At 41.0% G+C, this 21,085-nt stretch overlaps 1 protein-coding gene across 2 annotated transcripts; it reads right to left on the reverse strand.

Annotated features, from left to right (window-relative positions):
- Nucleotides 1–1,761: 1,761 nt before the first annotated feature.
- Nucleotides 1,762–21,085, reverse strand: LOC5498201 (lactadherin). 2 transcript variants are annotated; one of them, XM_048729846.1, is made up of 4 exons: nt 20,708–21,049; nt 10,353–10,464; nt 2,887–3,218; nt 1,762–2,420 (listed from the first exon to the last, which is right to left on the reverse strand). In XM_048729846.1, the coding sequence occupies exons 1-4, from the start codon at nt 21,029–21,031 to the stop codon at nt 2,277–2,279; spliced, it is 912 nt and encodes a 303-aa protein (XP_048585803.1). In that variant the 5' UTR covers nt 21,032–21,049; the 3' UTR covers nt 1,762–2,276. The 2 variants fall into 2 exon arrangements, with proteins under 2 accessions (XP_048585803.1, XP_048585804.1); XM_048729847.1 differs by having other exon boundaries at nt 2,283–2,420; nt 2,857–3,218; nt 20,708–21,085.

Raw genomic sequence — 21,085 nt, forward strand, 5'->3', positions numbered from 1 at the left:
TAATTGGTTATGATTGGCATTCGGACTTTAAATAAGTTAAAATAACTTTCAAAGTTTTCAGAAGAAAGATTTTCTGTCATCATCAAGGATTCGCGCGGGGGTGGTAATCCTCCATGAATTACAGATAATGGCTTTTTAGAAGCTAGTCCTTGCGCAATTCGCAGAAAATCCGGCCTCCATGTTTGTTGTCCGCATTTTAATATACGGCTACGTTCACATCGCTTTTATCTCTTTTCTGTAAGACGCATTGTAAGACTAACCTGTGAATAGCTATGATCCTGTTCAGTCTGTTTAATTACGACAGTACGCGCGGAGTAATCTTCCAAATGCGATCTGATAATGCGTATTCCAAATGGTCTTTGTTCTAGATTAGCAATCTGATCTTTCAGCATTAATTCTGCCGCAATTTCGTTTTTTTTTACACAATATTCATTATAGCACAGATCCCGGCTACAGAAAGGGAAACGTGTCAGTCTTATTTCAGTTTTATTCAGCTTAAACGGCCTCAGTCTAAAACTTTGTAAAAATTGACAGAGTTTTTAAGAAAATATTTCAGAATCTGGTTTCCCTGTGACCTACAGTACCATGGACAGAGAGGTATATCTCGGGATACCTGTTGTTTCTATGGTGATGTCATTAAAGATGGATGTAAGACTTCGTCGTGCGAGAAAGGCACTGGGCGCTTCAACAGGGCCGTAGCAGGGGATGGAGAACTGGGGGCATGCCCCCCCCCCCCCCCCCCCCAGTAAAGTAAAGTCGGGGCGTAAAACCAGTAAAGTCGGGGCGTTGTTGCGCCCCCAAATATTTTTGTAATTGTGCCTCCTTCCCCAATTTCGAGGCCTGCTACCGCACTGTTCAAATAGACAAATCTGCATACTGACAAAAAAGATATTAAACACAAAATATGCAATATGATCTCAGTTTATCTTGGTAGCGCCCCAGTTATACAGAAGAGGCCTCTGCTAGCAGGGATATTTCAGTTTATCCAGGATGCCTAAAACCAACAAAAATAACATGCTGTGAACGCTGCTCGATAGCAGTTCATTGTTTAAAATACTGTTCGATTACGGTTCCAGTGGCCGATACAGGGGGGTGGGGGGGGGGAGGTGAATTGGGTGGATATCCACCCCCTTTTTTGACTAAAAAATAACTTTGTTTGTATTAGATCTATTAGAGAGTGTAGAGTATTAGATGTATGTGAGCCTACCGAAAACCTTTGGATCAGTTATAAGCCGTCTATCAGTTTGTCTGGATCCGCCCCTGAGTTCAGTTTATCAGGTTGTTCAAAATAAAAAAATATATAATAATAAATATAAAAATAAAATGCTGTGGAACACTTCTTGATGGTTTTTGAGTGTTTATACTGCTCAATAAAGCAATAAACTAACTCTTGCCGTACAGGTTACTTAAAAAATTAAAATTAAAAATAAAAATGGAGCACTTATCGACTGCTTTTGAGTGTTAATATTGTTCAATTTATCAGGTTGCCCCAAAGCAGAAAAGTGCTGTGCATACGACTGTTTGATTACAGTCCAGTTTATTCATGTTGCTCAAAAGTGCTCGGTTAAGCAGTTCGGTGTTTTTACTGTTTATTCATTTTTCATTATCACATGTTTATTATCACAATAATATTTTTTTTTTAAATCAAAATCATATCTAGACCTTATACTTTTATTAATATCAGCATCAACACAATAAATGTTTAAAGAATAATATTCAAAGAAGGTAATGTCATTATAAAAAAAGATGAGAACTCAGGTATAAACAAACTTGTGCTTGGATACAATTGTTCTAAAATTCGATTACAATTGTTTGGATGTATGCATCAATGGCAATGCCAATGATCCTGATAATAATAATAATTATATATTTAAAGAGGAGGCCTTATCACCACTTGGGTGACTTTTATGAGGGTCCTCATAGATACATTATCATACTTAAAAGTAATAAATACAATGCATAAAATTAGAAAATGAAAGTAGAATTAAATTAATTAAAAAAAAATGGAATTGGAATATATTATTTATAGAATATTATTATGGATTATTATGGATGATCATTTACGAGCTTTTATTCGAGTTCGAGATTATTCAATTTCAAAATCATTACCTATCGTGAGGTTTTCTCCAAAAGTTCAAAAGGCATATTCGCCATACTCGTGAAATTGAAACCATTAATTCAAGGAAGTCGATTTAAAATTGAGCTCGAAACTTTACAACCTATAACTTTCTGGCAAACAATGGGCCCTGATCGTTCGGTCGATGCTGGTCCATCGGTCAGTTATCACACCCATAGAGCTCCACTCTCATCGAGATATGACCTTCCCACGCCTTGACAACAAATCGGACATATCTCGCTCGGACAGGCTCTGGAAGATAGTTGGACACCACAGTATTTCGATCCGTGTTTCCCTGGAACTCCTAAAAAAAGAAAGTACACTATGACTTAAACAGAGGCCCCGGTCTAAACGAATTTTCAACCAAAAACTATTTTTTTGTTATAGTTCTCTTCGAGACAGATGCAATCGGAAGGCAGGATACAATACTCTAGGAAGCACATAACCGACAAAGCAGAGCTTTTATCAGTTTTCTCCAGCTTATGTTATGGACAAGTGTTATGATAATGGATTCTGAGACTTGTCTTTATTTGACTCGAACAGTACGAACGAAGCTCAGTGTTATGTTATGCAGTATCTCTCCTGCACTATTCAATGTTATGCAGTATCCTTCCTTCCAGAAAGATGAATGGTAGCAAATTACATCTCCGTCTTTACTAACGATTAACATTGTTAACATGAACAAACATTCTTAACATTAACATTAACGATACTTAAGTACGAAACTTAGGTATCGTAACCTCTTAAGGTGTGAAGTACGTCGTGGTCACCTTAATGGCCCCTCCTTCTGAGCAGAATGACCACGTAGCTTGATCCAGACTGTGTCGTATCGCATAGCTCTTCACCCACTGATAAAAATTATGATTATTCGGTCTCCCCTGAGTGGCAACTTTGGTGATGGTCTTCTCTGAGCCAAGGTCGACTTTTAGCCACTCATCAATGGTACTGGTTTGAGCTGACCAGGACCCAGTACTGCCGCCATTGATCATTTGATTGTTTAGGCGTGCTTGCCACGGCGTATGGTTAGGTCCAAAGAAAGAGGAGGCGGTGATTTGGGAATTAAGGATACGTTTATTCTCCATTCCTAACGCGAACGCACAATCTATGTAAAATAAAATGAAAATAATGAAAACAAGTTTTTTCCATGGTGTGCGCTTATGAAGTTAAAAAAAAGGATTCGTATGCGCTATTTTAAAGTCAAATCAAAATTGAATGCGCAAAGCTCAGAATGTACAATGTAATAATATAAGCTTAATAATCTATACTATTGATTATACAGTGTCCTTCATCAACCACCTAAAAAAATACACAAACCCCCCTCAGACTAGGCAATTTTTTGCGAAATAATTGTAGCACTCCTCATGTGTTTTTAATTCCATGCTAAAAAGGTTATCACCAAGCAACAATGCTGAGAATAGATTTCCGTCATATTGTTGAGATTTTGATTGACAGTTAGTAATTAGCATTAAGACAAGTGCAAGATATCAGAACACTCTTGTGAACGCTTGCGATCGGAGAATGAATAAAACGATGAGATTAATGTGATTTATATAAGGAAGCGTGTGTTCGATCGTCATACGTTTTCGACACAGTGGCGATCATGCCAGGACAGACATGGAGAAGCAAATTGCAGAGTTGAACTGGAAACTCCAAACCTTAAAGTTCCGAATCCAGAAAACAACTGAAGTAATAGAGAAACGTGAGAGAGAGAGAGACGCGGCGGAACGATGCCACGAGTCACTTGCCAGAATCATAAAGGCGTGAGTGACCAGAGAGAAACAATTGAAGAGAAGAAGTTCGGAGGTGAGACGGCTGAGGAGGTTGAGAGTTGGGCTTGAGCTTACATATAGATGCGATAATAAGCCGCTCAGATCAATGCTCGAAAAGGCTGAAAACTGTGATCGCTGAGATAGATCGTGAAGCGAAGCAGAAGAGCAATTACGCGATCACCAACAGGCCCTCAAACTCGAGGAGGAGAAGCTAAAAATGTAGAACGAGGCAACGTCCAAGGCACACGCTGAGCAACTCGAGTTTGAACGAAAGCGCTTGGAAATCCAACGACAACATGGAGAGTTCGCATGTGGGAGCTGGGAGCGGCACTACAAGTGTAAAAATGCCGAAACTTGTTATCTCGCAGTTCGATTGTACACATAGGGATTGACTGCGCTTCTGAGGTCAGTTCGAGACACAAATCGACAAATCTAGCGTATCAGAAGTCACCAAATTCTCATATCTAAGGAGCTAGTGAACCCGAAGGTCTGGAATTTGATCGGAGAACTTCCGTTTACGGATGAAGGATATCAAAAAGCGACCGAACTTTTACAGTTCAAGTTTGGTAATACCAGCGAGGCCGTTGGCTCATGTTTGAGGAAAATGTTGGAGCTTCCGAATATCAAGGATAGGGATGTGAGCAGCATTCACGAAATTTACAAAACCTTGTTATTTAATGTTGAGTCACTGCGAACAATGGAAGAACTTAAGAAAATCGATGCCGCATCTTTGACAAGCTCGACGTAAACGCCGAACTGACTATCACGGACCCGGGGAGGGAGGGGGGGGGGGCTCTCCAGAAAAGTAGCTCGACCTATCTTTTAGGATATATAATTCTTACCAACTGCTGTCTCTTAGGGGGTGTTATAGGGTTTTTCCGATTCTGCTATCTTTTAGGGTGTCTCACGCTAAATGGTGGCCCAATCGCTCGCAACGTATTTTACAATAAACCACAAGTCAACTGATCAGTTAATACTTCCGGCTTTATTGTCGGTAACATAACAATACAGGAACCGTCAGCAAATTTAAACGAGCATTGTTCGAGCGTGCTAAATATGAAACATCAACCAAATGGCTTGACAGTTTACATGAGAAATTACAGCATCTAGGTATCTGAAACTATCTTTAGGGTTAAAAATTCCTTCGATCACACCCAATGTGCTATTTCTTAGGGGTAAGAATTGTTGTTGACCACGCCCCTTAGTGCTATCCCTTAGGGTTAAAATTGATTCTGCTGTTGAGCACTCCCCTCTGTTTTTCTTGAAGTACCCCCCCCCCCCCCCCCCGGGATATCATGGCAATACTGGGCAGTGGAATTTTGATCAGTTTTCAAAGGCTCTGGAGAAATGGTCGACCAACAGTCCCGTGTTGGAATCGCCGAAAAGCAACCAGCGAAGAAAGGAAAGGGCTTTCTGGTCGAAAGGAGGAGGAAGGAAAACAACAAATCGGAAATCGGATTCGGAGCTCGGGCTGCCTCTAATGCGAACACCACAAAGCAGTCAACTGTGACAAGGTCAAGTCGTGCCAAGAGCGTAAAAATATTCTGTCAGTAAAACGCTTGTGTTTCAATTGTACCGGGGAGAAGCCCAGAGGCGAAAGTTGTAAAAGTAAATCGTTATGAAAGACGTGCAGCTGAAGACACCACACTTCAATCTGTCATAATAATGAGCAGCCTCGCCGGGAGTCCGGTATGACAGCCAATATGCAAGGCAACAGTGGCTTTGTAGTTCATCCTGTTGTAGTCGTGTGCATAAATGGAATTAAGTTTAGGGCATTGTGGGACAGTGGCGCAAGCCATTCCTACATTTCATCGACTGGACTTGATTAAGGCGAACCGCATTCTGTTGACCTGAGACAGATCAAAAGTCACACTGGGACAACAACTCGAACAATGCAAACATACAAAGTGCTAAGCTGTCACAAGTGATTTCCAGTTAAGCGTAAACGTGACAAAGGTCGACAAGCGCGAGTTGTTGATTTTGAATAATCTAAATTAACCCAAGCTACTAGAAAAACATGTCCATCTACGGGGAGTACGTATGGATGACGTGGACAAGAAAGATCGATTACACCGGTCCATATAATCATTGGCGCAAACGATTTTGCGAAAATTCGCACAAGTGAAAAGTTGCAAGTCGGCAGGCGAGACGATTCGGTCGCGAAGTACACGCGCTTTGGCGACGATTCGGTCGCGAAGTACACGCGCTTTGGCTCCTCCATCATGTCCCATGGAGCTCAGACAGAGTCGACGAACGCCTTCGTTACAGTAGATTCTACCGTGTCCAACTACGAGGAGCTTTGCGCCTTAGATATCTTAGGGCTGGCAGACTTTAAAGAGAAATTAAAACGCGTCCCTGAGGGGTGGTATAAAGTCACGTTACCATGGAAAGAAAACCACCCAGAACTCCCTGATAACTATAGCTGAAGTATGCAGAGGCTTTACTCCTTACTCCGTAAGATAAGGAAAAGGGACATGTTAGCTTATTACAATCCTGTTATTCGCAAGCAATTTGATAATGGTATTGTCGGGGGGATCAAGTAGGGGAGGAGGACGGTTGTTTTTATTTGCCACACCGGGCTGTGTCGCGTGAGAGTTCCAGCAGACTTTTATGGGTTGTCTATGAGATGCCAGTGCGCGAACGCACGACCAAGCGCCATCTGATGAGTGCTTACACGCGGGAACTCCTCTCAACAACGAGCTGTGGAACGTTATCAATCGCCAGCGGTTTCATGCTGTAGCAGTGGCGGGAGATCTGCACAAGGCGTTTTTCCAGATTAGAGTAAGAAAGGCTGACAGGAATATGCTACGATTCCATTGGATCAAGGATAAGAACTCTAAGAACATAGAGACGCTAAGATTTACCATGGTGCTTTTTGGTCTCTGACCTTTACCCTTCTTGCTTAACGGAGTGCAGCAGCAACACTTAGAGAGTCTCTCGGATACTTATCCCGACATCGTGCGAGAGATACGCAACAGTCTGTACGTTGATGAAATGATCACCGGCGCACCGATAGTCGAGCAAGCTAAACAACAAGCGTGATGCCATCATAATCTAAATGGAACTCAAACGTTCAGAAACTCGAGACAGATGAGGTCAGCGGAAGCGAACAGTCGTATGCTAAGGAACAGCTAAACACAGTGCAGGGGGAGTCTAAACTACTCGGAGTTGGCTGGGACAAAGCGGATGACAAGCTGTCTGTAACATTCCCTAGTTCGCCAGCAGCTCCGACCAGGCGTGGGATTCTCGCTAACTTAGCAGCAAATGTATCGTGATGCGTGCGTTAAGAAGCTAGCGTGGGACGCGCCGCTACCACAAGAGATCCGAGAGAGATGGAAAAAGACGGAAAGATACTACCGGACTACCGGACATTGTGACTACAGTACGCAGCATTCCAGCTTACCAGGAACCAATCGACGAGATTCAGCCACAAGCGTTTGGAGGCGCCAGTGATCATGGAGTGTGCACCGCAATTTACGCTTTTGTGGCGCAAGCCTCAGGTGTTAGTCTGTAACTAGTGGCTGGTCACATGGCTATCAACCTCGCGTCTTACGTACGGGTGGCTCTAAAACGCTTTCCTGTTGCACCAGATACGTATTGCTGGCTGGACAGTACAGTAGCGTTACACTGGATTCACGACAACGGAGAGTATCGAAAGTTTGTAGCCAATCGCGTGTGCAAGATCCAAAGTCACACCGAAGCGAAATGGAACAACGCCCCGACCAACGAAAACCCTGCCGACCTCGGAAGTCGGGGAGGGATTGTGAGTGGACATGAACTCTGGTGGAAGGGTCCCGCCTGGCTACCAGACCCGCACAGTGGCCACCGCAGATTGTCACCAAATCCAGTCAACAAGATTACAGCAGAAAAGACGGTTCAACGAGAGCTTTTTGCGGCTGCGGTCGAAATAAACGATGACTTTGACCAAATGCTCGGTCAGTTCGGTTTGTGCAAAGTCATGAGGATTGGTGCGTGGATTTCGCGATTCACCCACAATACTCGATACCCTTCGAGCAAGATCCGGGGACCAATAACAACTAGTGACCTATAGAAGCAAAGGCTAGTTTGGATTAAGAGATCGCAACGCCAAGGGTTGAGTGAGAGTAAGTTTCTCGCCGACAAGGAGCAGCTGAACTTACAACTGAACAGCGAAGGCGTCTGGGTATGCCAAGGAAGAATCCAGTGGGAGTTAAACATCTACGTACCAAGATTCATGTGCCTTTTCAGCCGCAGTTGTGAAACGCGCGCCTGAGACCACTGTCCATGGGGTGTAAGTCTTAGTATGGCCAACGTGAGAGAAGGGTTCTGGGTGCCACGCCTGCGCCTGCTAGCCAAGAGAATTGTGAAGTACTGCTGCGGGTGTAAACGTTTCCATGCCGTACCAGCGGGGGATCCCCCTCCAGGCTACCTTGCGGTAGATTCTGCTGGGCCAATCCGGTATCGCGAGCAAAAGAAGGAGAAGAAGGCCTACGTAGTCCTCTAGTTATGCTTTCAGACGCGTGCAGTATTTTTAGAGGTCCTAGTCTCGAGACCGACGATTTCTTAGCGAGCTTAAAGGGCTTGATTGCGACCCTCACAGATCTATTCCGATAATGGGTCTACATTCAAGGCATTTGCTTCTTGGCTACTAAAGGTAAAAATGATAAGAATTTCCATAAGTTCTTGAACGATTATTCAAGCAAGTGGAACTTTAACGTGAGTCGCACACCATGGTGGGGCGGTCACTTTGAGTGCTTGATCGGAGTGATGAAATCGACGTTCTACAATTCGGTCGGGCAGGGAATTCTAAGCTGCTTCTGTTTCTTAACACCAATTACCTTCCCGACCTGGAGCCACACCACACCATATCGATGATCGGGATCTGAGGAAACAAGCCAAGTTTCTAAAGGTAACTAAGAAGGCCAGGTGGCGCCGCTGGTCTGACGAGTACATGGGAGAAGTAAGATAGTGCCACCAGTGTTAAAGCATCAAGAAAAACGGAACCAGCTCGCCGTTGGGGACTTAGTGATAATTAAGTCAGTGGACCGTAACAATAACAAGTGACCGCTAGGAGTAGTGGAGAAACTCTATGTTGGACAAGATGACGTAGTGTGTGCAGTCAAATTGCGAGCAGGTAGAGGCCACATGGAGCGCCCGAATCGAGCATGTTTACCCACTGGAACTTTCCTGTGACCTCCCTCTTGATCAACCATCAGTGCTTAACCCTAGAGCAGTTGAATTCAATCCCAGAGAAGACGCTGCAGTATCAGCTGGTCTACGTGTCCAGGACAGTCTAGATGACAATGACCTTAAGTATGTACATTAGTACAAGCTTAAAATCACCTTGTAAACGCATTTAGCTTTAGAATTTATTAGTTTTGTTCCAGTTCGAAATAATCATAATAGCATATGTCTCGAGAACGAGTCATATGGGGGAGTTTGTCGAGAATAGATTTCCGTTATATTGTTGTGATTTTGATTGACAGTAAATGGCATTAAGAAACGTGCAAAGAAATCAGAATGCTTTTTAGTCAGGGAGCAAATGTCATAAATTGAAAACTTTGTGAACGCATGCGGTCGTTAGCATGAACAAAACGATGTGATTAAAGTGATTTATATAAGGAAGCGTGTGTTCTATCGTCATACCACAACAACGCGAGAATAACGATTGTTAAAAAAAAGCAACCAAAAGCATTGGCAATTCAACAGTATTCACCAACCGAGCCAAGATGGTGTAAAAAGTTACATAAATGCATTGAACTCGTACACATATTCACATGTTTACCTTCAACAAAAGCTCACAAATACACTTCAACTTTCTAACCTTGAAAAAAGAGCAAAACCTGCCTTCATCTAGACGAGATAACAGTTTTTCAGCGAGAAAAAAAACACAAATTTCTCCCGATTTCCAAAAAAAAAGTTTTTCTTGCTGTTCTGTGATTGGTCCATAACGTTCTGCAAGCTGCTATGGGATTGGTGGAATTTCGATTTTCAAGAAACGAATTATTTGAACTCTCAACCGTTTGTACGGCTGATTTTCACCGACAAATTTCTCATTCCTTATTCCATCTGCAAGGAAGTGATGCTGTGAGAGCATACTATGAATTGAACGATAACTGCAAGTAAAATCTTCATATTTCATGGTCTTTCTCAGTCCGGAGCGCTAATCTTAATTTCTTAGGCCGGTAATAGTCTCTCGAGTCCAGTCCATCCATGTAATGACAAGAAAAATAAACTAAATTTTCCTTCATCTAAACATCCAAACTTGATAATAAGGAATCATCAAATAACAGCATTGAGATGACTAACGCCTGTTTCCTCGCACCGCCGCTTACATCTACACCAATCGGCGTACATGAGTTTTGATCCGTTGCAATGCTAGGATGAGAATGAAATGGAAATAGAGCCAAAGGAAATTGAATATATGTATTAATTTATCTGGATTTGTTCGCTACTTTTAATGATAATATAATAAATTTTATCGTCACCTTTCTCACATCGTTTCCCAATAAACTCCGGGGAACAAGTGCAGCGGAATGTGTACTCATCTGTCTGCTGGCAGGTCCCGCCGTTTAGACAGGGCTTGTGATGACACAAATTCTAAAAAAATAAATCAAAACTTTGGGGCTTTTTATCTAAGCTTCGAGTAACTTTGGAAATGGCCCCATACATAACATAACATAACATAACATAACATAACATAACATAACATAACATAACATAACATAACATAACATAACATAACATAACATAACATAACATAACATAACATAACATAACATAACATAACATAACATAACATAACATAACATAACATAATATAATATCATCCGCACACTCATATGCACTATATTAATTGAATCAGTTTGTTTGTGATATGGTTGAAATTTGTAGAGCGATCCAGGTAAAGTTGGAAAGAACAATAGACAGAAAAGTTTGGTTAAGTTATTATTACTGGTGTTTTTGAAGAATATCACGGATTTGTCGTCATACTGTAAAATATTTAGCCTCCCCCCTCTGGCGTCTCGAGTGTTTTCGGCTTTTTATTGGAAAAAGGGCTTTTATCGATTTCGGACAGTAGCGCAAGCAAATGTAATAATTACCCTTAAATGTAGTAAGGTTTTAACCCGCAAATGTATATGGTTTACCTGCATATGTAAAAAGGTTATGAATGAGATAAAAAGTTATTTTTATCCGGGCACCGTTAGTTATGGACAATAATTGATATATCCACAGTAAGAAAAAACCACAGTAATTAGGAATAAGATGGCATATTACAAATGTGGTGAAATTTGTGATATACTATCAAAAACATCTATACTATCCGCGAAATTGTTTTTATGTGCTTTATTGGTTGTTGCTATAATAACAATTGCATGGTAAAGAAGCAAGCATTCTCCGAATGCTTTTTAATAAACAAAAACAAAAAAAAATATGTTATAAGTATCGCACGAGACATTGTGTGTTATACTAACACCAAGGGACATTGTTTAGATATTCGCACATGCGCTTACTTCACTGTTAGTTAGATGTTGTTTTTAGGCGGTCGTTTCCAACCTGATATTAGAGTTGCTGAATTCGGTTAGGAGTACTAAGATTAGAAAATACAGTGATCTCTATTAAAAAGGGCCGCGTTATTACACTGGTGGCAGCGGTGGGATCCTTAGAAACTCTAGTTTGGAATGATGACTCGTAGTATGGCTTCGAGAAGAGAAGAAAACGCTGATTCGTGAACAGGCGAATTTAGAATCAATTCAATTCGATATGAAAACCTTGCTATGCAGTCACATAGAAAGAGTGCAAGAAATCGACAAGAAAGTTGACGCCTTAAGCTCAGTGCTGAGTGAGAGATGTGGAGAACTCGAGCGACGACAGTTGGAGATGAAAAGGGAGTTTTATACGAAAATACAAGCATTGGAGGGCCAGATTTCCGATCGCTCTGAAGAATGGAAAGACCTACTCGCTCAAGATCACGCAAAGCTGATGACGATATCTCATGGTGCTATAAAGCATGAGCTAAAATAAGAGTTGAAAGGAGAACTATTGGAGAGAAGCACTAACGGCTGTACTTGAACTGGAATCGTTTACACTAGCTTTAAACAAAGACATGGGTTTATAAGGGAAGTAAAGTTAAGGATGAGAGGAAAGAAGAGAGAAAAAAAGACTTAGACGAACAACTGCTGCAGATAATGTATCGCCTTGAAACATCGGTTATCCAGCAAAATTCCAGGAGCAAAGCCATCGGCGAAGGATGAGGAATGCTGGAGTTGTCGAGAATTCAGACATCCCAGAAAGGGAGTGCCCTTATCTAAGGCAGAAGTGGGCAACAACAGTATTAGCCGCAACACCAGCTACCACAGCTACAGCAGCCTACCTTGTTACCCCCTCCTACAAATAATTATTATTCGCAGCAACAACAAGCGCCATGAGTGTATTCTCAGTTTCAGGGAAACCAGTGCTAGTCGGGCTCAAGGGTCGTAGGTCGGCTACAGATGGTTTACAGACCCCAGTGGAAGTGGTGGTTAAGAGTGACCGTCTCAGACGAAGAAATTGGTTCAGAACAAAAATACAATCCCTTGATGACCTTAGTATTCTGTGAAAGTTTGAAACAAATCGGATAAATATTTTTGGCTTGAGAGGGAAAATGTATTTTTCGAATATAATTAGCGATTTTTCGGTATTTTTCGACTTGAACAGAAAATGTCTAAAAAAAAAAACCAAAATATAGCCGGGCAGCAAAAATCAAACTTGATTGATAGAAATTATATAATTGTTTATATTTGGATTAGGTCGTTCGTAATTTTAGTATTTTTCTTAATATTTAACTGATTTTTTCAATTATTTTATGATTTTCGTACTCCATAAATAAACCCGGAAAACGAGACCTATATCTTCCATGGGACGTGGAATTGCACAATTCTTTTCACTCTAGATATACAGCACTTATTGTACTTCCAATATATCAAATAAAATTTTGTGGCAATTAAAAACACGAGTTTTGATGAGGCGATAAACAGCCCCCACTGAGTGCTCATATTTCAGCAATTGCAAGGCACCTTTTATCGCCAAAACAAGTTTATATAAATGCGAAACGTGGTCCTGGTAGACTCTAAATAACATCTTACAAGGCGTGACTAACCGTAGAAGTTCAAAAGAGCACTCGATAACGCTAGGTCAACCATTCGATCGACCTCGAATTATACGCATTTGCCACGCTTCCCGTCGAATTTAGTCCTTCATAAAAAGCTGTGCTAGAAACATAATAGTTTACACGCGTAGGAACTAATTTTGGTTCTATTGTTTGTGGCTTGTAAAAGATTTCTTGCCGTTTTTTACGAATTTGAGGTCGTCTTTGTATCCGGATTTCGCCGCCATGTTAACTGTCAACGATATAAACAATGAATGCGTGACAACACCACAGGAAGCCCATGTAAGCAGAGTTAGTTAAAAAACACGTTTTTGTCGTGTACATATAACGTTCATATTTCTTTTTCCAGTTATATCGCTGATATAATAAACTAAAAAATACAAAATATTCCTGTCAAGGTATCTGTTTATTTTGAAACAGAGCCATAATAGAATGGTATGTTGATTCCGGTTGTACACTACTAGCTACTACTTGTACAACTTACTAGAGCGCATAAACGTTCGGACAGCCATTTTGAGACTGTTAAAAAATATCCACTACACTGTTATGGAACCTAGGATAGAAGAGGGGGTTGTCATTGTTGCCTCTGGATACAAGCTTTGACAGGGTTGTCATGCACCCTGGGAATATAAACGATAAACGGGTGTTTTTATGCACCCTAGGAATGCAATCTGTGGTTTTCATGAAACCTTGGGATAAAAGAGAGGGTAGTTATGTACCCTAAGGATATTTATATCAGATATCAAGACTCTAGACGTAAATAGTGGTAGAGATTCTAGAAGAAGCACACAAGTTTACACTTTACTTGTAGCACAAGGGCATGTTGCCAAGACCTCTCGCGCTTCTCTACTTCTCGCCCAGATCGGGTCAACTTAAAAGAGATGCTGGAGTGACCGATGACATCACTGAAGATGACATCATCGCAGCTAATTACGAAGCTGCGTATTCCGAGTGCCAGCTGACACACCTCATTGAGTTAGACTCGTTCAACCTGTTCCTTCTTGCAAATGGAAAACTGGATACCATGAATCTTAAAATGCTAAAAAATGTGTGCTTGTTCCTTGCGCTAGATTCTGAAGATCTGATGAAGTCCAGAAGAATGGCTATTTTCATAGAACATATCAGTGAGGTTTTGGCAACATTATGTCGATTACCGAAAGTTGAACGACTTCACGAAAAAGGAATCGTATCCTCTTCCAGTGATTGATGATATGTTGGACTGTTTTTCAAATTCTAGATACGACTTACGACTTGAAAAGTGGATATTGGCAGGTTGAGATGGACCCAAAGGATAAGGAGAAAACTGCTTTTACGTTGAGACAAGAACTCTGGCGATTTCGGGTTATGCCATTTGGTTTGTGTAACGCACCAGCCACATTCGAAAGTTTGATGGAGAAAATCCTGGCGGGATTATCGTGGGACACTTGTTTGTTATACATTGACGACATCATTGTCCATTCAACAACCTTAGAGTCACACATTGAGAACACTGCAAAGGTCTTTGAAAGGTTGAGGGAAGCAAATTTGAAGCTTTATCCGAAGAAGTGTCTTCTTTTCAAAACAAGGGTCAAATACCTTGGACATTGTATAATTTCAGAGGGCGTGTCCACCGATTTAGCTAAATTGGAAGCGGTGATTTCCTGGCCTGTACCAAAGAAAAAACGAGAGCTGCAAAGTTTCCTCGGATTGTGCACCTATTTCAGGAAATATGTAAAGATGTTTGCGGACATTGCAAGGGTTCTACATCGGTTAACAGAGAAAAGCGTGCCGTTCGATTGGACCGATGAGTGTCAGACTGCTTTTACTAGTTTGAAGACAGCATTGACGACTGCTCCAGTGCTTGCTTATCCCACGGCAGAGGGTGATTTTGTCTTTTATACTGATGCCAGCGCGGACAGTATTGATGCTGAATTATCACAAGTTCAGGATGGAAAGAAGAAAGTGATCGCGTATTAAAGCAAAAGTTTATCTCGTGCGGAACGGAACTATAGTGTTACTAGACAAGAACTGTTGGCAGCAGTAAAGGCTACCGAACGTTTTCACCACTACTTATACGGGAGGAGGTTTCAATTGAGAACTGACCATTCTGCTCTTCATTGGATTGGTAGCTTCAAACACCCGGAAGGACAAATCGCGAGATGGATTCAGACTTTTCAACAGTACGACTTCTCTATAGTCTATCGCAAAGGCAGTTTGCATGGCAATGCTGACGCACTCTCAAGACATCCTTTCGAGGCGAGAAGCTGTGTATACTGTGAAAGATTAGAACAAAAGGAGAGAGAATACTGCGAGAAGGAAGACGAGCTTGATGACCATTGTTGTGGATCACCACGCTCAGTAGCAACAACGTGCTTCATTATCCGGCCTGAAGTACAAGTTAAAAGGACACGAGGAGCGGACGATAACAATATGGCGATATAACGATATCAGCGAGGAGACTCGGTGCTTGGAGAAATAGAAAGTCGGTTAGAGAGGAGCCTTGGTCGTCCATTGTGGGAAGAGATTTCATCATTCTCTGCAGAGTTAAATGCCTACTGTGCCCTGTGGGAATGTTTGGGGTTAAAGGATGGTGCTCTCTATGGGTGAGATGTCGGAAGTCCGATCACCTTGCTTCTCGTTGTACCTAAGAGTAAGAAGGCGGAGGTGATGTTTTCCCTTCATGATTCGGTAACGGCAGGGCATTTAGGAAAGAAAAAGACATTGAAATGAATTCGTCAACGTGTTTACTGGATAGGGTGTGACAGAAATGTTGGGGAGTGGTGTAGAAGATGTGACGTTTGTGCTGCGAGGAACGGCCCTTAAAGGAGACCAAAGGCTCCACTTCAAATCTGCTGTTTTGGTGAGCCGGGGGAACGTATCGCGATCGATATTACCGGGCCACTACCAAGAACGGAACAAGGGATTCGGTATTTGCATGTCGTAATTGACTACTTCTCTAAGTGGCCAGAAGCCTACCCAATACCAAACCAGGAGGCGGTGACAGTGGCATAGGTTCTTGTGGCTCATTACATCTATCGTTTTGGCGTACCATTGGAACTTCACTCTGATCAAGGGCGGAATTTCGAGTCACAAGTGTTCCTTGAAGTCTGTAAACTGCTAGGGATCAACAAAACTAGGACCACTCCTGCACATCCAGTCAGACGGCATGATCAAAAGTTATAAGGGGACTCTTAAAGATTATCTCGCCAAGTTTACGGCTGCGAATCAGCAAACTTGGGATCGGGACGTTCCGCTCGCACTACTGGCATATCGTTCTGCAGTTCATGAGGCTACCGGGTACACACCAGCTTGTATGATGTTCGGTCGTGAGTTGCGTTTACCGATAGACCTGATGTTTTAACGACCAATAAGGAATGAGAGTGGAAGTGCGCCTGAATATTTCAGAGATCTTCGTGAGAGACTGGAAGCAGTGCGTGCTGACGCATGGGATAATCTCAGGAAGGAAGCAGAAACCATAAAGGATCGGTATGATCTCCGCGCTAACACCGTAGGCTTTGAACCTGGAGATCCCGTGTGGTACCACAATCCTCGCCGAACTAAGGGCAAATCCCCCTTCTCTAAGTAAGACATGGGATGGACCTTATATCGTCACCGGAAGGCTAAATGACGTTACCTATAAAATACAAAAAGGTAGCAGAAGCAAGCCAAAGTTGGTACATCGCAACAAGCTGTGGCGGTATGAGGGAAGGGCAGCGCCTACATGGTTCGGTCTGGCTGGATATATCGACACCGCTGATGAAGACACGGGAGATGCTGACGGGAATGATGGATTATCTGATAGAGATGTTAGAGACACAACTATAGGAGACGATGGTGTGGAATCACGCAGATCTCGCCCATCAAGGACAAGAACTGTCCTTTTAAGATTTAGAGACTACATTATGTAATTCTGAAATAGTTCATATCCGGGACGGATTTTTTGGGGGGAGAGGGGTAGTGTTGTGGGTATCGCACGAGACAATTAGTAAATAAACCCCTTCTGGCGGCTGGGGTATCGGCGGATAATGTCCAAGGATAAGAAATGGAACGAAAAATAAACAGTTGGCCGAGAAGCGAAGCTTCGAGGGCAACTGTGAAATTTATTTTATACTGTAAATTTATTTTATATCCCGGTGACTACACTGAAAATGCGAAAAGTGTATTCTGCGCGCGCTGACGTGCACTGGATTTTTTGCCGTTCGCTAGAGGTAACAATCCATGCAACAATTTGTTTTCATTAGAACAAAAACTACAACCTCAAAACTTGCATTTCAACTGATGGATTTACACCTATACTGTTTTCTTATTGTTCTGCAAAAAGCAGAACAATAAGAATGGAAATTGAAGCAAAAGTTTTCAATTTTGAAATGTCTTCTGCTGTTGTGTTCTTTGTTCTTTGTCATTGCTTTTTCTTTGCCGTTTCAGGATAAATTCTAAAAAAATACATTGATGATAGTTCTATGATGATGATAGTTCTATTTTTGTGCCTTCATGGCGTTTTGAAAACAATGGTGTTTGTTTGAGGAATTATTGAGCAGACGAAAAGCGAGTTTTGACTGCACAAAATTGTTCACAGGACAGATATCACTTTGACTGGACGTTATCGACTGATATTTGTCCATTTGTGAAAATGTGCACGTGACCCGTATTAAGCGCGCGTGAAAATATATCACTGGGATATAATGTGTGTTATACTTCCAAGGGACATTCTTTAGATATTCGCACGTGCGCTTACTACACTGAATTATGTAAATAGCTGTAATTAGAGTTGTTGAATTCTGTTAAAAGTACTAAGATTGGAAAATCAGAGATCTCTATTAAAAAAGGACCGCGTTATTACAATATACTTCAGTTCACGTTTTTAGTTATACGGCTTTTTATCATTGATCGTCAACGACCGCTTCTTTCTTTTCTTCTGCAATTGTGATTGAAGCAATAACCAATAAAGCAAAAAATGAGATAATAAAATACGCAGTTGCTTTATGCCCGGCAGTCGGGACAGGTCTTGGATGGACTAAATGCCCGACAATTATTTTCAATTTATTCAAATGACCCAGTAAATTATCTTCCTAGTGAGCAGTTCAAAGTATTGTATATTTGTGGAGGAAGGTCAAGTGATACTGAATTGAGCTTTGTTGTCGGAGTTGAAAGTTTTTCCTTGCTTGCAATTATTACAATTGCGATTAAAACCTTGTAACATTTGCGGGTTTCTTACATTTTCGTGTAATTATTACATTTGCGGGCGCTATAAGGCTTTCTGTGGCGTGATCAAGAAAGTATTCATAAGAATACTAAAATTTGGCAAAAAACATAACACTCGAGATGCCTGCGGAGGAGGCTATTTCAGAGATTAACCAAAAAAATAGCTTAGAGATATAACAAAAACTAGATGACTGTTTAAAAGCTTAAATATAGGCAAACGATATTTATAACTGACGGCCTCTTGAAAGATGTTTTTAGTTAATGATTTTAAGCTCATTTACACAACACAGGGTGGCAAACTGTTAAGGTCGCTCGCGCGTTAATTTCAACAGATCATAAACAGAGGGCGTTATCAATTTTAAACTTCGCACAGAACAGTCAATGTTTATGCGATTGCTCTAGATTTTTTACCAAGGACGACGAAATGAATGGAGAGTGCACACATTTAAAAATAGTATTTGTATTAACAGCAATAATGTAGTAGCACATAAAAAGTAAACAACATGTTTTGCACTTATTTGAGACTGACGCAAAATTGAGCGTTAGCTGTTTGACGACACTACCAGAATCAGTTCGATATGTGGTGATACAGCCTCTGTGAAAGTTAGAAAAAAAATTTGTGGAAAAAAAGTTAGATATATCTTAAGAATTTCGACCCGAAAAATTGACTGCGAAGTTCAGTCCTTTCGAAAAGCCTTTATTACCCGAGTTATTTGCAAATTGTGTACGATAACGCATGTCAAATTTGGTATGGCTATGTTCAATAAAAAGAAAGTTGTCACATTTTGAATAACACTACCATTTAAGAACATCTTTCGGCAAAACTGGTAAAAACACATTTTCCGCAATGTTTCAACAATCAACCGTGGAATTTTAGAGATATTTGCCAATGATAAAATTCGGTCCTTTAGACAACTTCTACGATCGACTAGCCTACATAGAAGCGCTTTGTTGGGTCAGGGGAATTTTGTGAGGAACTTTTTGTAACTAAAAGAAAGCGCACACTCATACGCACGAGCTCTTATGGTTTTGTATTTAAAACAGCTCACGCTTGACCCCCGTCTTTGCTCCCCCCTGACTGATGTGTGCATTTCCAACACGCTCTCGATTTGCATACCTCTGTGTGGCGTGAAATTAACAACCCCTGCCACCACGAAAACACAACCCGAGATAGTCCCTCACTTTAAAAAATATTCTTCTACCCCAACAAAGCGCTTCTATGTAGTCTAGTCGATCATAAAAGTTGTCTAAAGGACCGAATTTTATCATTGACAAATATCTCTAAAATTGCACGGTTGATTGTTGAAATATTGCGGAAAATGTGTTTTTATCAGTTTTGCGGAAAAATTTTCTAAAATGGTTCATTCTAAATGTTACAACTTTCTTTTTATTGAACATAGCCATACCAAATTTGACATGCGTTATCGTACACAATTGGTGGTTGTATTTGCAAAAACTCGGGTAATAAAGGCTAACATAAACGCTTTTCGAAAGGACTATCGTAGTCAATTTTTCGGGTCGAAATTCTAAATATATATCTAACTTTTTTTTTTCTCTTCCACAGTTTTTGAACTGATATTGAACTGATTCTGGTAGTGTCATCAAAAAGCTAACGCTCAATTTTGCGTCAGTCTCAAATAAGTGCAAAACATGTTGTTTACTTTTTATGTGCTACTACATGCTACTAATGTCCATTGTGTCACCACAAGCTAACTAAGGACTGCCTTGCCAGCTATGGCTTACAGACTTTGAAGGACAGACGGGGTGAACTCTGTCTTAATCTGTTCTCGTCTATTTCCACCTGCCCTTACCATAAGCTAGCGAACATCCTACCACCTAAGAACCAGTGCAGTTATAGTCTTAGACAATCCAGAACATTCTCAATTCCGCGCTGCCGAACCAAACGTTTTAGTCGATCTTTCATCCCGGCCATGGCATCCAGTTGCACCACTAAATTTGAAGTATAATCCTAACTGAACATATCATATTCGCTCATTTTATAATATATAGCTTTCCTCTTATCATAGTCGCATTTTAGTCTATTACCTGTAATATACATAATATAGTTATATTTTTATTCCTTTTTTTTCTTTTTTACTCGATGTAAATTGCGCAATTCAGTGTTTTTTAGCTGCCATGCAATCTTTTTGAAATAAACTATCTATCTATCTATATCTATCTATCTCATTATTGCTGTTAATACAAATACATTTTTTAAATGTGTGCACTATCCATACATTGGGTCATCTTTGGTAAAAAATCTACAGCAATCGCATAAACATTGACGGTTCTGTGCGAAGTTTAAAATTGATAAAGCCCTCTGTTTGTGATCTGTTGATTAACGCGCGAGCGACCTTAAACAATCACACATTACTACTCAAACTTTATGAAAAGCGAATTAAATTTCCACTAGGTTGGATAAATTGCATTTGAATAAATGTGTTCGCCATGTGCAGGTGTCTAGCGTGATGTGTTAGTAAGCTTTGTGCCCGAGGGTTAACATTCAATGCTTACCTTTGGCGTATAGTGATCAAACGAATCGTTGCTGAGAAGCCTTGCGCCCAAAGCGTATATATCAGTTTGCAGAAGCAAACAAATATATAGTCCTTTTTTCGACTTAAGAGCTATATTGATAGACTTACAGCCCGGGGCCATCAAGCACAAAATCCCGCAGCTTAACGCGTCTTTGACTTGACCTGATTTAATAACTGGTGTTTCAAGGAATGAACGAGGAAATTTGATCAGATTCTGTTCCCGTCTCTTTTCTTGGTCCATGTTCCCGTAGACTTTCGGGTAAATCAACGTCAAAATAAAGGTATTAAAAGCGATAGAATTCATTCTTGCACATTTAAAGAAGAACCGCCTGTTTGAGGTGCTCTTACTTAGGATTTG

Source organism: Nematostella vectensis, chromosome 7 (assembly GCF_932526225.1).
Source record: "Nematostella vectensis chromosome 7, jaNemVect1.1, whole genome shotgun sequence".
NCBI lineage: Eukaryota > Metazoa > Cnidaria > Anthozoa > Actiniaria > Edwardsiidae > Nematostella > Nematostella vectensis.